The sequence below is a fragment of the Aulostomus chinensis genome, chromosome 3 (assembly GCF_037954235.1).
Source record: "Aulostomus chinensis isolate RoL2024-O1b breed Wild chromosome 3, RoL_Achi_v1.0, whole genome shotgun sequence".
NCBI classification, from domain to species: domain Eukaryota; kingdom Metazoa; phylum Chordata; class Actinopteri; order Syngnathiformes; family Aulostomidae; genus Aulostomus; species Aulostomus chinensis.
The window spans coordinates 14,705,915-14,724,482 of NC_141322.1; the positions used below are offsets into that span (position 1 = coordinate 14,705,915).

The 18,568-nt window shown below is 40.2% G+C and overlaps 1 protein-coding gene across 6 annotated transcripts in view; it reads left to right on the forward strand.

Annotated features, from left to right (window-relative positions):
- Window positions 1-175: 175 nt before the first annotated feature.
- The window catches only part of LOC147267803 (histone deacetylase 7-like), a 48,093-nt gene continuing 29,700 nt past the window's right edge, over window positions 176-18,568 (forward strand). Inside the window, exons 1-2 of one of the 6 annotated variants that reach the window (XM_086198867.1) lie at window positions 9,915-10,318; window positions 11,864-11,979. Coding sequence is in view for 2 of the 6 variants with exons in the window: in XM_086198862.1 (XP_086054988.1) it covers window positions 10,190-10,242; window positions 11,864-11,979 (169 nt within the window). In the remaining 4 variants the exon portion in view is untranslated. Of the gene's footprint in view, window positions 320-9,914; window positions 10,319-11,863; window positions 11,980-18,568 lie in introns of those variants that run through there. The other 5 variants (XM_086198862.1, XM_086198864.1, XM_086198865.1 and 2 more) reach the window with 5 other exon arrangements.

The window sequence follows — 18,568 nt, forward strand, 5'->3', positions numbered from 1 at the left end:
TGTCTTCTCTGAAAAATAGAATTTAGAGGGAGGGAGTAAGTGAGAGAGAGCGAGAGAGGGAGAGAGAGCGAGAGAGAGAGAGAGAGAGAGACGGCTGCTTAGCTCACATGAGAGGAAGTGCAAGACAGAGGGAGTCAGAGCTGGTTGTGACTCCCTGTGTCAGAGCAGAGCCAGGCTCCAGCGCTTCAGCACCACTCCCCTGTCAGAGCAGGATCTATCTTCCCCTCGAGCCTCCCAGCCTGTCTGCTGCCTCGCTGATTGACTGGACTGCTGTGGGAACACAGAGGAAACTATTACTGGATGTCAACAACCAAAACTGGTAGGCGATATTACACACCTTGTATCTGTAAACAAACCTTTTAACACTTGTGTACATTGTACTTTTATATCCCCACAAAAACTATGTCAGGCTTTTATAGTCTGAGGGGAGGACTCAACTGTTGTAGTTTTACCAATGCGGTGGTCTGCTTCAGCTCTGAGAACCTTGTTCAGAGCAAATTCTTTTAAATCACTTACACTAAGCACAAGACCACTGCGGTCTGAAAAAAATAATGGTCCCTCATTTTTTTGAAGGGGGGGGGGCGTATGTTTGTTTGGTTTTGGAGGTGTTGTCTCTCAGGTCGGGGAAGGGGAGCAAATTGGAAACAGACCCACCCACCCTGGAGAGTGTCCATGCAAAAAAGAATGAGGAGACGCACAACAACCGTCCCCCAATGTAGGAGACAAGAGATCAAACAGAGGAGATAGATCGTAGAAGTCTGCAACCAGGAGAATTATGAAGTCGCTGTCAAAACACCAGCTGTCCTTTCTGGTAAAAAAAAAAAAAAAAAAGAGAGAGAGAGATTGAAAAAACCCTCTCTGAATCTCTCTGGCGCATGTACACAAAAACCTTCTCGCGGCATGTAAATCACATCACCAATATACTTGAAATCACTGATGGGAGGTCTGTGGCGTGAAGCTTCATCAACTGGTCCTCTGTCTCTTATAACCAACCCAACAATGTTAGACAGAAAGCCGTTTATTTCCTCCTCGCTCTTTTATTTTCATCTCTTCATGCATGTGTACGCGTCCCACTGCACGGAACAAATGCTGGTTTCAGTTTGCTTCTAAAACTCTCCATTTGCGTTATTTTTACTTACTGTTGTTGCTCCATTTTTAGAGACTTTGGGCTATATATATTATATATATATTTTGGGCTACATCATCAGACCTACATTCCTGTACGACCTCTCCAAGAATAATCTATGACTTTATTTGGTTAAAAAAGTGATGTTTTGACCTCAAAAAGGATTTGGCTTTTGGAACGCTTAGGCTGATAACTTCTTTTCATAAATTACAGGTCCTATATGTTGCATTTTCACTCAAATGTACCTCAGATTATTGCTGTATGTCACAATTTAGAGTCAAACGCTGTTGAACTGAAAACGTTGGAGGTATATTATAGAGAAGGATTTGTACTGTTCTGCTTCTCCAGTCATACTTGTCTAAGATTTGTGTGGCAAATGTGTTAAAAAGTGAAGCAATATTCAAGTCAAATTGCACTCCAAGGAGATCCACGGCTCACTCAGATGTTGAATACTTCTATGACAGTCAGGTTAACTCCACAAACACCAGAGAAGCATATGGAAGCAGTTGGCTAGACCCAGCTGCAGTTCAAGGTTGCCATGGTGATGCTAACTGCTTAGTTTTACCTAAACAAGTTAAGGATTGAGCTGAGAGACACCAAATTCTGGGTTATTACACAAAAACTGCAACTGCTGTCAACTTGTATTTCTTTTTCTTTCTTTTTTTTATAGACAAGAGACTCTGCTAAAAGGTGTGATATAGATCAAGGGTTCCTAAACTAAGGGTTGACAGCCCCCACCCCCACTTCACCCCCCCAGAAGTCAGGAGAAAAAAACGTGAGAGTATTTCCAGAAATCAACACTGAAGGATTTCCTCGGATTTCATTATTTGCTTGTGGTGTCAAAAATCTGGGAAATACAGTGCGTGTAAAAAGTCCCTGTGTCAGTGTCCTTCCTGAAAATCCCAGTCTCACTCAACACTGGAGTCTGGTCTAACTTGGTGAACTAAAGAGTCTGAATTTCTAACTTTGTGATAAATCAACAAAGTGCGGGTGTGTTTAGTTTGCGGAGGTCAAGGGGCAGCAGGTTAAGAGGCCACAGTCAGCTGGAAGTGGCCCTCGGGGACATGACTCTCCTTCTTCTGACTCATACTACTTCTCAGTCAAGGAGTCGTGCCTTAGGTGTCTAAATCAAGCGTGTCAGCTGAGGACGCGGCGGGACTGGAATGTTGTGTCTTTCAGTTTTAAAAACGCAACTTGTTGGTTTTGTTTACATCAGCAAAAAGAAGAAATGGTCAGGCTACTTCACTGTGTCCTCTTTTTACAATCTAGTAGATCCTAAACAAGAACTCCGACTTCAATTCTGCCTTTACAAATATAAGTGTTCGGTTTTGATTGACACTCTCAGAGAGGTTTTAAATTGAAGCAATACGTCCCGTCCCCCCCCCATGTATTTTAAAGTTCAAGAAAGGTGACATTTTTTTAACTGCTGCGTCACATCTTTGTCACTCCAAAATGCATAAAGAACCAGACACACGTATTTAGCTTGAAGCTAACAACGCTCTCTGGCCAGCAACTACAAACAGAAGAAAACTGTCCCCAAAAACCAATCTGTTCACAAACTATCAGGCACACAGTCTGGTTTAATCCACGTCGTATTCTCACGTGTGTTCACACTTTCATTTGGGGTTTAAACAAACGATGCAGGTGCAGCGGTATTGCGCACGAGCGCAGGTTTGTCTGACCGCAATCACCAGCTGGTCGTTCTTAGTGCTACTGCCGATGAACACCATATGTACATTTGTTTGTACGTTACTATGTACATTTTTGCTGTTGGAAGTCGTTAATGACCTTGAGGTGCCATTAGCTTTGAGCCAAATATACACAGCTGGCTCTTTCTGCATTTTTGAGCCATAAAGAAGTGATGCAGGAGTAAAAACAAAACATGTTCATGAGCAAGACACCTATTTGGAAAAGTAAAAGTATTCTGACAGGCAAAATCGTTTTACTTTTTGGGGGAAATATCACTTTAACTACATGTTTGAACTATTATTGATGTTGTGGCTTGCGGTCTTGTTTAACTGGGTTACATTACAGTGACATGTTTTTAATGTTTTTGCCAATCCAACATGAAAAGTGGAAATATTAGAAACCTTTCAATATAATACACATCAGTAAAACAAAACAAAAAAAAAACAACCCACCCACGACGACCAGAAATGAACATGAAGTAGAATTATGACCTTTCTGACAGGTTGACAAAAAACTGAAAACTTACGAGCTTCATAAAAGCAGAATTCATGGCAGACTTGCTGTTTTGAATTATATTACACGGTACAGGTGTAGCTTATTAAGTGGCCAGTGATTTGTCCTCACAATTCTTCATCCATAATTGCTTTCTCTAAAGGTTTTTGTTTCCCTGAGAGGACAAATCCTGCCAAAACCTAAATATATTGTTTTCAATTACCAAAATGACTTTTGGACTTGCATCAGTTCCGTCACTTTTTCCAAGACTCTGAAGGACTGCACAGTAACTTGGCTGCACATGGCGATCTAAAATGGATCACCTCTAATTACGTCCACCCTGGTCTGGAAAGGGCTCCTCATGAGACTCAAGGCTGCTGCCACCTGAGGTCGACTTAGTCCTGTAGAGAGGAAAAACTGCAGATTAGTGATTGATGTCCATGATGCTCACGACTTAACGTCCATCTCTGACACCTGAACATGTTTCTTTTAAATTAACTAAAACCTCAGCCAATTATTTGAGTACCACCCCCTGGTGGAAAAACATTATCACTGCAAGAAGCTGATCAAGAGACTGTGATCTCATAGTAAAGTGACTGCCAGGGGAAGTCTAATTGTGCAAGGAAAGATTGTCAGAGGGATTTCGTCATGGAGGAAGCAGTTTAACTAGATAGTTTCGGAAATTATTTTTTTTCAGAGATGGAAACTCTTATTAGTAGGACATATAATACATTTAAATAATATATTTGGGCTTTCTCCACTCTCTTTTTCTGTTTACATTCAAATACAAGCCTTATTTTAGAAATCAAGATGTTTTTTGGAATATGATTTTCCATATTTGATTTTATATTCTATGTTTTGACCTTTAACCTCATGAATATTCTCCTTTTATCTTTACTCAAAGACATCCTGAGATGTTTTTCAAGGTGAGCAGCAGCCATTGTGAAAGTCTCAGAGTTTTGTTCGGTTTTAAAAGCCAACCTTTTCATGCGTGTACACAACTTTCTGAACTGAATGTTTAACCTTTTCCCACACATGTGCACACGGGATTGTGAAGGCGTCGTAAAGCAGCACTCTCCCGCACCACAGTTAGTTTCCAGAGAAACTAGACGAGCGCTGAGCGCTATCTCTCCCCTCTGTGGGTTGACTTCGCTCTGACGTTGGGAATGGAAAGGCTTTTCGAGGCGACCCACCACTGCGAGCAGCTCTCAGTACCTCCTCGGTTCAAAGTTACCACACAGCTGCTAGCTTGAGCCGAGCGGAGCCTTCCTGAACACGTGCTACGCTCTTTATTATTCACAACACAAGTCAGTGAAAACAAGACAAAACATTTCCAAAACCAATTTTTGGTACACAATATGGATGTTTTTCAGTCTTGTGAAGGTTGTCAGACTGTTTGTGTAGCTGAATTTCTTTCTGTGTTGGTTGACATCCCGTCATCCAGTGGGACGAGCTCACATACCATGAACGCTGCTTCTGCTGCAGCTGCTTTCTCCTATTCAACTTTTAGCTCTTTTAGAGATTTCTGCCTTAGGGTTCTTAAAGGGTTTTTCTCATGAAATCTAAGGTCAGAGGGTTTGTATTTTGTTAGATACATCAAAGTAAGACAATATATTGAAAAGGACAGTCAAGTGATTTGTTTTTGTACAATTCCCCCTCATCCGCATCAAAGGACAGAGTGGAGTTTGAGGGCTGAACAAATCGCACCAAGCATAATGGTCTAATTTCATGTCAAAGGATCTTATGATGCTAAATATGACACAGAATGGCTTAACAAGAAGCATCTAAGTTAGGATGACCAAATGTCCTCTTTTGCCCGGGCATGTCCACTTTTTTCAGCCTGTCCGGGGGGGTTTTATAAATTCATGAAAATGTCTGGTTTTCATTGTTTTTCACGGGACCAATTAGCGCGTGTTGAAATTGACTGGCGCTTTGCACAGAATACTACGGTACTGTGTTACCTGTGACGTAGGCTGGGCATTTTGGAAATCAAAATATGGTCACCCGAACCCTAAGTAAGATACAGGAGATGATTTCAATCTAATTTTTCTAAAGAAATATTAATTGGTACATTTTACATATTGCGGTACAGATTAAGCCAAAACCTATTCAGCAGAATGTTCTTTGCTCATAATAAATCATGTTCATGGAATAACCAACATGTGAATATTTTTCTAGACATATGACTTTTTCTTTTTTTTTAAAGGCCATTTATCTTACTGAGAAGCTACTTGTTAAGCTATGCTGTCTCATTTTAGGTATAATCAGATCATTTACTGTAACTAGAAAGTCAATACATAACTTGGCTATATTTGACTTTGTGCAGGGAGAAGATTGACTGTAGCTTCAAAGACTGGTTTTAAAAACAAATACAAACGGATCGCTACGTGGTGAGAATCTTAATGACATCATTAGCCATGTCGTGCATGAGTGTGCGTGTCTGATGAGGTCACTGCATGCACGTGATGTGCATGAATGTGCATAAGAACCAAGTGGACCCCCTTCTGGATAGTAAAAAAACAAATTCTTGTTTATGAAACTCTGTCTTCTACAAGGAAGTCAGTCCCAGTAATGTTCTGTGGAATTTCTGCATTTCACGTCACAGATGATGGACAGTAAACCGTCAATATCCGAGACAACAGTTGCTGCTCTGCATGCAGCTACAGCCGCCGCTACATGCCGCTTATTTTGGTGTGTGAGCGCGTCGATGCTGTTGTGGAGGCATGCTTAATCATTCACACCTGTGCCTTTCCACTCTCTAATTACTGTCTAACTCTCCCTATCTTTCCCCTGACTCTTCTTCTTTCATTCTTTTTTGGCAATCTGCCCTTCAACCGCTGCTCTCTCCTTCACCGTATTGCCTGACTGCATTCCTCTCATTCCTACTGGCTTCCTGTAACTGGAAAGGGAATAAGCCCTACTGGCCACAGATCTCTACCTTGGAGTCCTACCCATGGGTGCCATATGTGTCTTTTCCCCTCTTCACCATCCAGGTTTGAAGTTTTAGAGTCATACTGGGGATTCAGTGCGAGCTCCAGCCCGTTTGAACATCTTTAAGCGTCTTGGAGGGATGTTTTCTTTTTTTCTGCAGCATCATTCATTGTACTCTAAGATGAGCAGAATTTACGCAGAAGGGGTGATAAATCTCGCCATCAGTACGTCACTCACGCATACACACAAACACCTACACACAAGCCGGCAGTGGCACTGCCCTTAATACGGCAGACACCGCGGAGAAGTAGCGTGAGGGGGACAGATAAGAAGGGAGAGCATGGTTGACATCTGATGACGTGTGTACAGAAACACCAACTACAGAGCCAAATTCATCAGTCCTGCTAATAAACACTGACTAGTCACAGATGTATCATATTAGGTATTAGTGTCTGTATGGGTTCCAAGAAGGCTGATTATTTTAAAAATTTCTAAATAACTCAATCTGTAGCTCAAAACTCATTCAGGCTGTTTTCCATTTCAAAAGCAAGCCTTTTAAAATAATCTCCCTCCAAATGTGTCCTTCACATCAGAGTGCAGCATCCAATCCTCCGCAGGTGGACACGAACAACCTCAGGGTTCAGATTGATGAACTTCAGTAGCTTTTCAGCTCCTGCATAACTTGTCCCAAAACATCAGATCACTTTACTCAGTGCTTTATGATTGCTGAAATTATCCGTGAAGGCCATACCAAATCACAAGTAAATTATTTTGTTTTCTATAATGATTTTTAAATGGAAACTGTTTTTGAATGAGCTAATTTCATGGAAAACGTAACGTAAGTGGCAACAGTTACTAAGCACACACTATTACGCACACTATTTGCAAAGAGAGGACACTCTGTCTCAACCATGTGCTGTTCAAAATGGAAAAAGTGCTATGAAATTCAATTTGCTTGTACATATCTCAAATTATTCAAGATCCAGACAACCCCATGACTCGGGGGATGGACTGCCAAGATTGCAAGGGAAAAGACGTACGGCTGCTTAAATTAGTGTTGTTAGTGCAAAGCAATGTTTCTAATACAGCCTATAACTTTCCCCTTATACCATTAGCTCTACAACAGTAAAGCGTGCAGAGCCTGCATCACAGGACACAAAAGACCAGAGCCAGCAGTGGCAAAGGCTGGCTCACTCGGTGAGCTTCCCTGAGATTGACGTTTCTACAAGTGTTCATATGAAACATGCGACAAGACTTGAGCATGTTACAAATACATCGTAAATTCATTGTACATGCAGGAAAAGTACACACATCGTAGTACAGTGGAGACATCAAATGATATGTGAAGGTAAAGCAGTAGCATGTGAAGGTTCCACTATGAGTTTGCATATGTACTGTATATACATATACATATATACATATACAGTATATGTGTGTGTGTGTGGAGTTTGATATAAATCAAATGTAAACATATCTCTCCTGTAAGCCTTCAGCCTACTTGGAATGGCTTATACTATAGTTTTCCAGTTATTTTATCATCCATATTTGCAGTTTTGTTTCTTTTGGCCAAAGTTACTTAGATACGGTGTTGCTTGAAGATGTAGCACCAGGAAAACTGGCCACGTTCCTCCGTTACTTGACTGTGATATACCCTAACCAGTAAAGGCATTTTAACTATATCCTTGGCTTGTGAGAGAGGGCCTGATAGGAGCCAAAGGCTTCCTTTTTTCCACTTTAAAATATCCTGTCTGATGCCATAAAAGAGTCCCAAAGTTACACAGATGTTGCGTTGCTGGAGGATGTAATTGTTGTAAAACCAGAAATTTAAAAAAAAAAAAAAGTTCCATCGATTTCCGAGTAATGAAAACTATCCTCAGGAGATGGCCATGAACCATATCATCACGTCCTCACATTCAACTCAAACTATTGAAATGTATCTCATTACATGTGATATGAGAGCAATCTGAAGGAGCATTGCAGTGAGTCGGAGTGACTTATTTTTAGAGAACTAATCTTTTTTGAAGAAATGGAACAAACAAATCACCTCTTGTCCTTTTAGCAACTATGGTCAACAGTTACAAGCAAAACATATTTCTTGTCAGGAGGAACTATCAAGCTTCTCCTCAAATTCAGTGTTCATTTCTGGTGTTATCGCTCATTCTCTTGCACTGTCAGTGAACTTGCGCTTTGATTAGGAAGAAGTACATATACTTGTTAAGATTTTTGCAGGAGAATAGCAAACTAATTTGTCTTAGGTTCTGTTCTTACACCAACTGCTGTGCTCATACTAATGATGCTAGTATTTCAGCTCTGTTTATCCCGTCTGCAGACTTAGCTGGCTAACTGAATTAATCATCTGCGTTTAATTTGTGTAGGATATAGTGAAACATTGTTTCTGTTTCCACAAAGTAGATAAACAAAGGTCTGAGTGTTTAGGCTTATGGAAGCACTTGAGTGCTGATTATTAATCAAGCGGCATCATCCAAATCATTATTGTATTCCTGATGTTCCAGTCGGGTTTTTAGTCGGAGTAAAACGAGAGTGACTAACCTTACCTGGTACCTGTGTTGTCATGGCAACTAGTGACTTCATGAGAGCAGGATGATACTTGAATATATCTGAATAATTTCCTCTGACAAAATAGTTTGTATCTCATGGAACTTTAACATGGCTTTTGGCTGGCTGTTTGCTTGTATCTCAAAAACTCCAACTATTGAGAAGCCTAAGAAGGACAGAGTCGAGTATCGTTCTGTTTTTGATGATGAAGTATAATTTTGTAAAGAAGGGCATTGTAGGTACAAGGGACACTAAAATATCACAGTACTAATGCCTAAATGGAGCCTCAGGAAAACTCAACATTTGATGAGCACCTTTCCTTTACAGCAGTGGTGAAGTAGTTTTTTTACTCAAGTACTGTACTTAATTGCAATGAAAAGGTATCTCTACTGTATTTGTATTCTTGAGGACCTGACAGGCCTACTTTTATTCCACTTGTATCTGAATGCATCAGTTAGTGTTTACTTTGAAGAAAAAGTATTTTGAATAGTACACATGGCAACACATGATGAAGATGATGTACTTTCAAATTTGACCCTTGACAACTTTAAGAATGTATGCTTTTAATCTTAACTAAACCGAACATCAAATACTTCTCTGCTTTTACTTGAGCAGCTTTGTACTTCTTCCAGCACTGCTTTACTCTTACTGCAAATATATAGAAGAACTTTTACTGGTACTATACTGTATATTACTCTATGTACTTCTGAGAACTTTGAGAACTTCCTCTATGGTAGTTAATGTTAAATTAGCAGAGAGTAGAAGTATTTTGAGTAGGCTGGTTACTCTCGACTGTTATCCCAGATGTGAAACAAAAGGAGCAAAGGCAAAAACACTCACACACACAAACACACACACACACACACACACACACACACACACACACACACACACACACACCAGCTATAACCATAACCACCAACCTCTTATCACACACCCTTATTACACACGCGCGCGTGCGCGCGAAAACAAACACACACACACACACACAGCATCCTGGCAGCTGAGCTCAGCAGATGGAGCCCTCGCACCAGCACACACACACACACACACATACAAGGTGAGACGGCGCAGCGAGACGTTTATCAGCGGTTTCGCCACCGAGAGAGAGAGAGAGAGAGAGAGAGAGAGAGAGAGAGAGAGAGAGAGAGAGAGAGAGACGAACACACGCTCACACGGCGAAACAGCGAAACGCAGATCAGTCCTCGGTCACTGCGGACACACTTTTCTGTCCCCCTGTGTAACAGAGGAGACATCGTGAGGTTCTCTCTCTCTGGATGTACACACAGTTCTCCTGACAGCAGCACGTGCCGACCCGACGGTTGGAGGCAGACTCCTGTTTTCTCTCGCTGACGTTAACGGCCACTAGAGTAGTCTAAGTACCGAGGCGGTGGCATGGACGGACACCTGGACCAAGTTTTTACATCTCCTGACCCTTGTTTGACTCGGTAGGACCACATTTACTCTGTCTGTCACTCCCATTCACCACCGTATTCAACCTCAAACGCACCTCACCTGCTACAGGTAAGTTTATTTGCCATAGAAGCTAGCAAAGGTGCTAGTAATTACTTTTAATATAAACTATTGATTTATTCTAAAATAGTATTTAAGGCTACTTATTTTGTTGTTGTTGTATACCAGATAAGTTAGTTCGTCCAAATACAAAATTGTATTTGTAATATTAAAAGTTAAAAGCCCATCGCCTCCGTATTAGCTAACCTAGCTGAGATTTACACTTGCAAATATTGTTTTGTGTGTTTGTCTGTTTTGGTTGGTTGGTGGTTGTGTTTTGTTAAATGAGGAAAAGTAAAGATCTACCTAAGCAACTGTAATAATTGGTATCTGACCATCTTAACATGCCATTTTAGGACAAATTTTGTCTGACGGTTTAGTTTTTTTGGTCTTTTGTTTAAAAATTGTATTAATTTATGTTATTATCAAGACATGTAAATTATAATTGCGTATGGGACCCCCATAAGGGAAATTAATGACTGACTTTAACATTAGGTGGTGGACCTGACACATTAAAACTAGTGTGAGGTAATAAATCAAGCTAATGTGTAAATGTAACATTGCCAGAGTAGAATTTTTCACCGGATGCATTTCTGCCCCTAATGTAATTGAAGTGCTTGACTCATTCACTGCTAGGCAACAAATGTTTGGTTGTTTGATGGCCCTGTGGTTGGGCAGCTGTATTTAAGTGTGCGCATTATTATGACAGAAGTCATAAAATTTTAGATCCCACCCTAGCCCTTGAAAATAAAAACACACATGCATGCATACATGGTTACACACACCCACACAGGCAGCCATGCATGGAATAATGCTCTCATGTGTCCAGGTTCTCTCTCTCTCTCTCTCTCTCTCTCTCTCTCTCTCTCTCTCTCTCTCTGCATGGATGAGGTCATAGCCTCAGTGCTGTTGTGGGGATTCAGTTACATTAGTTTCATGTTGGCCTTGCTAAAGGAATCGACACCACCTACACTGCTCTATCCAGTTTCTGTTGCCTCTCAGATCACTTAAACTTTTCCTCTCATACTTTCACATGAATAGCAGAGATCATTGTTGCTCTTGAGCGGGTGAATAACATTTTCCCTGTGTGCTTGCGTGGTTGTATTTGCAGCAGGCAAAGACTGTGTACAGATGTGTATGCTGGGTTCACAGAAGAAGAATAATGACTGTGATTTTATTCCACATGAATGGTCTTACCTTACCCAAATGGTTGATCACCCAGTCAATTTAACTGGGACATCCTTCAGCTTTTTTCTCGTGTAGATGAACACTTAGCACATTATCTTGGGCAATGGTGAAGTATGGGTGCCATTCCTTTTCCTGTAAAGATGTGTAATTACTGAGGTTGGGTTCTTGATGGGACAGAATGCCATCATGCCCATATGTTGTGTGGACTCACCTCCACAAAAGGTTTCCACTGGAAAGAGCAAGTTTCATTTTTTGCATGAGAATAAGACACATATGAATGCATGTTTATACTGTTATGTTTTTCTAAACTGCAGTTTCTAAACACTGTTGTCTGTTGGTGTTTATCAAACATCCACCCACTTTTGTCAGGCACAAAGTTACAGAACACAGCCCTGGAGACAGCTGGCAGACAAACAAAACGCAGGCAGAGAAGAAAATAAGTTTACTGTACCTGATTGCTGTTTCTGCAGTTGACTTTCATTGTGGTGAGGGATAATTCTGCTTATCGTCCCTTGTTAAATCTGTTTGAATTTTTTTCCAGAATTTGATTTATTTGTCTCCAAATTCTCTAATGTATATTTAAAATTTTCTGAATTCTGCATGACTGAGGCACATGTTGTCCTAAGTGTGTGATCATGGGGTTGATAGCTCAAATGACAATTTGACATGAAAGAATACAAAATCTAGTTGTTCATCTATTGAATGGAACAAAACAAATCAAATTTATATATTTTTTAAAGCAGCAACAATGTATAGAGTCTGTTCTTTAGGTAGTTCCAACCCAGGATTCTGATGGTTCACATTTAGAGCATAACAGAACACTTAGAGGTTCTCAAATGAAAAATGTTAAATTCCTTGAGGTTGGAAGACTCACTGATGTACCAAGATGGCGTGAAATTTTTTTTTTCAAAATGGGCTACATCTATTTAGAGAGCTAATATTGGTTGAAAAAAAATGCTGCAAGTCACTGCCAAATGGATGATACACTTGGTATATAGATACATCTTAATGTTTCCACTGTCTCCTACCCATCCACTGCCGTCTATCTTCTCTTAAGCTGTTGAAAATACATTGAAAATGGACTTTATATTTAAACATATATGAAGATACATATGAATTGATCTCAATGAGTCAGATGTGGACCCCTTTTCGTAATATAAAATAGTCCTCCTTATTGGTTGGAACCCACCACTAAGTTGTTTCTGCTGTTTTTATTTTTTCTTATTTTATTTTGCTGTGTTTATTTCATGTTGTTTTGCTTAAAAAAATGCATTTTTGCAGGGATCAGCTAAAATCAGAGTTGCTCGGATGTAGAATGTGTTAGCTTAGCATTGTTTGGAACAGAGGGTGCCTGCAGCCTGCATGCAGTGACGTCAGCAGAGGAAGAGGAGGATAAGTGGAAAGACTGTTTTAAAAAGAAACCTCTGTCTTACTGAGATGCTACTCATTACGTGGCTTTGACTGTAGTGCATAGTAAACACATAGGGAAGGTGTAGTCTGTGGTTTAAGAAAGGGCATGAGTGTGGTAGCATCACTAGCGTGGCAGCATTAGTATTGTACATTTAGCATCAGCATGGTAACATCACTATGTTATGTTTGAGTCTGATGCGACTGAAAGGAAACATCATGGCAGAGAAAAAGAGATATGGCAAGTGGGATTTTGTTTGTGTTATTTCCATGTTAATTCTAGTATCTTTACATTCAGGTGTTAATTATTACAAGCTTTGAGAAGAACTATTCTCGTTAACAATATTGACATCAGGTAAATTTGATGAGGTCAGAGTGGCGGAATATTAATATTTATCTTTGCTCACTACATTTCAGCCTTTCTTACCCTCATGTGCATGAACTTGTATTTGTTTGTAAAATGTGAAAATTTGAAATTAATTGGTTGTCTTAACAGTAGCATGAGAAGTAGATTATTCGTAAGTATCAATGACCAGAATAGTCTATTACATGCCAGAGTGACATCACCAGTATCCATTTTCGTTATACATTTCTACCGCAGACTTGTTGTGAATGTGAATATCAACCTTTTCCCAGGACAGATAACCTTTAAAAGTCCCTTGTGTTTTCCCAATGTGAGCCACAGCAGTGTGCTGACAATAGACACAGTGTTCTGGACCGGCCACAGCCCCAGATCACATTTCCTGTTCCTGATTTAAGTTCAACTCATCTGACTACTGATACAATCCTCCTCCTCAAAAACAGTGAAATGGGAGCAAAAGGAGAACAACTGTACTTGTGTATTTTGTGTGTTTGTGGAAAAGATGGAGAGCATTGAGAAAATTGTCAGAAGACAGTCAGTTTATCAAAACCAGCAGTGAAGCAGGCTAGTACCAGAAGACAGCAGCCTTCTTTTTCCTGACTGCAGGGTACAGTTGAATCAAAGAAACCCTTCTGTGTCAACAGACATCTAACTTAGTATGTAATAATACACCGTGGTACATATTCTGTCGACACCGACGTGACTTATAGTAGGAAGTGGGGCATGAGAACCTGTTTTCTCAGTCAAATCATTTTCCATCCTCACGCCGTGTATTGGGTTTTCTTATGTGAAGCACAAATGCATGGCAACATTTCTGTGTGTGGGTGTGTAAAGGCCACATTCTTTCAGATAGAGTTGCACAATTAATTGAAATATAATCTGAATTAGTATATGGCCAAGTGTAGTAGCTAGATGAAAGTACAGTTTGCCACATCATACCACAGGTCAATCAGTGATATCAGTCATATTACCCAGATGGTATCAGTAAAATTAATTTTAGCAGGTTTGGATGTTAATGAGTGGAGACTAGGTAACCAGGACTTTAACTTGCACTGCTTACTGAAGTAGGCAGTGCAAGTTAAAGTCCATTGATGTAGTCCAAAAAGGAAGCCAGCCAGTATTCTTGTTAAGTCAAACTGTGGTTCCTGTCTTTATTTGCATAATTGAAGGCAGTGCTAAGGTAATGATTTGCATGTGGCAAATTTGACTGTGGGTGTGTATTGCTACTTATGTATTGTGTTGCATCACTTTGGTATGAATGAGATACCTGTCATGTGTAGCGTGATCACTTGTGTCAATTATTTTAGCAGTAACACATATTTGTATTCGTTTCAGTCTCATGCCACCCTCATGACAACACCCTAGGCCAGATTGAAAATGTCCTATCCTCAAAGGATGACCTTTGGGAAGAAATAATGAAGCCATTTTAAGAGCCTGTTTGAGCTGTGAGAATTAAACTTGTAGAGTCACTCTAAAGAGCTTGCCAGCTTATGACACTGTCTCCTATACACACATTCTACAGTGAGCTGTTCACCTCCTCTTAGAGACACAACATTGAAAGAGGTCTTTGTAAGAGTGACATGGACTGTAGAAAACACTGATGACTGACTATGAAGTATGAGAGAAACAAAGAAATTGCCTGACAATTACAAGATCTCATATTTCCCTTAAAAAATATAATATTGTTTTGTGAAGCACCGTACAGTAGTGTACAATCCGTAAACAGTATCCATTTACAACAGCCGTTGCTCTGTCGTCCCTTAATTCCACTGCGGCTGTGGTGTCTTCAGCATCTGTTACTGGTGCGGGGACAATCCTGCTTGTGAGACAAAGTGGAATGATCTATTTCTAATTTACAATTGAAATTTTGACACTACTTGTTAGAGCTATCAAATCTTCACCTTTTGCTTGATCGACATCTAAGCCGTTCTAATGTGATTTTGTTGTTTCTACCCATAGGTGTTTGTAGTAAACATGTTCTCTCTTCACATTCATTTGTAGTTAGCTGAGCTATACAAAGCTCCTTTTAATAATTGCTACCTGCTAATGTGTGTGTGTGGGCAATTGGAACTGCTATTAATACATTTACAAGAACATACACACACACACACACGCCACTCACTCATAAAAACAAGTGGTACTATGCTATTAATAAGTAGAGAAATGGCAACACACAAATTCAGTGTCAGCAAACATACAGCAACACTTTCTTGATTACACACAGCAACATATGCGTACTGACAGGTGACACTAAAAATAAGCTGCCTCAGCTGCATATATGGAGACTCGCACAAAGGCATACAGGAGTTCTTTCAGAGGAAACAAATGGGCACTATTAATACACTGACACCAACACACACCAGCACTGATACACATGTACATGCTCCCTCAACTGTCGCACACGCAGATCCTTCTTATGCAAACACAAAGACCTGCTGTGTACACTCAAAAGAAACAACTGCAACCTATTAATATCTTGGCGCGCATTTGGGTGGACACACACAAGTACACACACATATGGATGCACACATAAGGAGATTGATACTCCAGCTGCTAGGAAGCAGAGGGACAGAATGTCCCCAACAGCTGTGGATTCCTCTAAACATAAGGATGGGGGCAGAGACAGAGGCAAAGATGGAGGGATAGGTGACAGATAGGCAGGGGGAACGGCTGAAGGTGGGCAACATGGTAGAGAAGCTGTCTTTAAAATGCTATTGTGTGAGTGTGGGTGTGGGTATGTTATGTTGATACAAAGAGCAGCCTGTTCAGAAACCTGAATTCACACAGACTTGGACATGCTTGATAAATGATTTGTTTATATTTTAAGACATTCACCAGGTTCAAACATCAACTCTGTTGCCAGTGTTTATGTATACTTGCACTTAACCTGATGTGACACTTCCAAACTGATCTCCATCCAATACCAATGTGGCGTTCACTCCAGCCCAACAATAAACAAAGCACATTTACAGGCCACAGTGAGGATATAAATACTACTGACGGACGGACATCTGTAACTCTCAAACTGCAGAAACCAGCCAAAGAAGCCATTCGACTGAAATAGCTGCTTCTGCTTGCCTAAATGAACCAAGAGGATGTTATGGTGCAGACTAACTTTAGAAACAGGAAGTCACTGTTTCTGTGTAAGAGTGTGTCTATATATTTGTGTTTGTGTGTGTGTTAGTGCTGCAGAAGGCCCACCGAAAGAGGATGATGGTTGTGAAAGCAATATGCTATTACAGAAACCAGAAGTTTGTCTCCTGTCTATTTTTAGCACCACAATTTTGAAATGAGAGACAGAAGCCCTCATACTGATCTTATCTAGATGCAGCTCCAGATTCTATCATGTAATAAACCTCTCTTTTCAGTTTTAAAATTTGTATGCAGCATTTGTTTGCGTATAACTTTGGAACAGCAGATTATGAATAATCTTTAAAAAAAAACAAAAAAACAACCTGTACATCTGCACTTTAGCGCTGCTCTTGGTAAGTTCATTTTTTTAAGGAACCTTCAAATGAGGATATGTGCTCTTAAAAATTAAAAAAGCAGTAGTTTTGTATCCAGTCAGTTAGTCGCATGTAATTCTCCGAAAACTCTGGCTTGAAACTACACAGAGAAGACAAACATTTATTTGTTAAGAACTCTAGGCTTTTCTTTAAAGAACAACAACACACAAAGATGTAAATATTTCTGCATATTGTATGTCTGCAGTCTTGTATTGTTCAAAGTGAATAACCGTTTGCAGCAGCATGCTGTGCACGTAAGTGTTTGGGTACGACTGCAGGTGTTTCTACCCTGTTTAGATGAGAAGTAAGACTGACTTCCTTTCTCTCAGGGGAGCAACATGTTTGGTTACTCTGTGTGTGTGTGTGTGTGTGTGTGTGTGTGTGTGTGTGTGTGTGTGTGTGTGTGTGTGTGTGAACGAGTGCATTCACATCAATGTGAATAAGAGAGAGAGCCTACACAGATTCCCCCACCACCATCCCACTCGCCCATTATTGATGTTCTAATGTACTTTTTTTTTTTTTTTTAAAGAAACGCCCTGACATTTTTCATACAAAACTCCACAGTGTGGCCCACTGTCACACATACATTAACAAGCTGAACATGTGACAGATAGAAATACCTCTGAGTTTCTCTGTGAAGAAGGGCTCTCTGGCATATCTTGGCTCACTTGAGTCACCTGGTAAGGTAGGATTCCAGTGATGTAAGGGAACTGTCAAGCAAAAAGCCTGTAAGCTGCAGGGTTATATTTACATGTTATCTTTTGTTACTGTATGTCTCTGGTCTGTAAAAACATTCATGCACAAAAATTCTAGTTCTGTCATTGAGAATATCTAAGCTTTTATTTTTATTTCCCATGTATGCAGAAAACACAGAAACTCATGACTGTCCCTGTGAACTTCGTTGTGTAGAAGAACTGAATCCACTTTAACTGTTTGACATTACAGCTTTTCTTGTTTTACTTCGGGGTTTTATTAACTCCCGCATGGTTGTTCAATGTTCTACTGTGTCTAAGCCTCACATCACATACAGTACTAACAGTGTGGGAGTGTTTTCTTCTTCAGAGGAATTCTGTCAACTCAGAATGACTTCTCAGGCACCACAATTTGTCTCTCCCCAGGTCAGTCTTGCTGTTGGAAATAACAGCCAAATAAAGTTGCTAGGGTCTGTGTAGCATATGGTTCAGACAGGAGGGATATTCAGTGTGCATTCTGCCTTTAGAAGTTTACTTTGGACTGGGATGTTGCATTGCGAAATTCAGATTTGATAATATTGGCTTGTAGTCGTGCACTTTAATAGCAGAGATTGAAAAACCATGCATCCATGCCTGTAAAATTTATGTGTTCAACTGTTTTTTTTTTTAAGAGTACACAAGCAATAGATTTGACCTAAACACATTCAAATCAACGAAATGTTTTTTTCTTTTTTATTCCTCAAAACGTCTGATTAACTCAAGTGTGTTTAAATCAAAGGACTGTGACGTATGTGGTAGTGTTGCCGCTGTAAAATTGTAACAGCATGTTCCACAGTGGCGCCTGTCTTGCCAGGAAACTAGCAGCAGTTTGCTGGTTATTACATGAGTAATGTTGAGTAATATTTTGGTTGCTACCTGCAGTCATTAGCAGGTGTAAGGCTTCAGTAAATTTCCAGTCGTCTCTCCCATCCCCCGTCTCTCTACCCCCCCATCTCGCTACCCCAGAGCGAGCAAGGTGTCTTTTGTACCAACACAGAAACATTCCTCAGCATGTTTATTGGGTTCAGGTGACCGTTGCATTGACACGTGTTTTTGTCTTGTTGATACA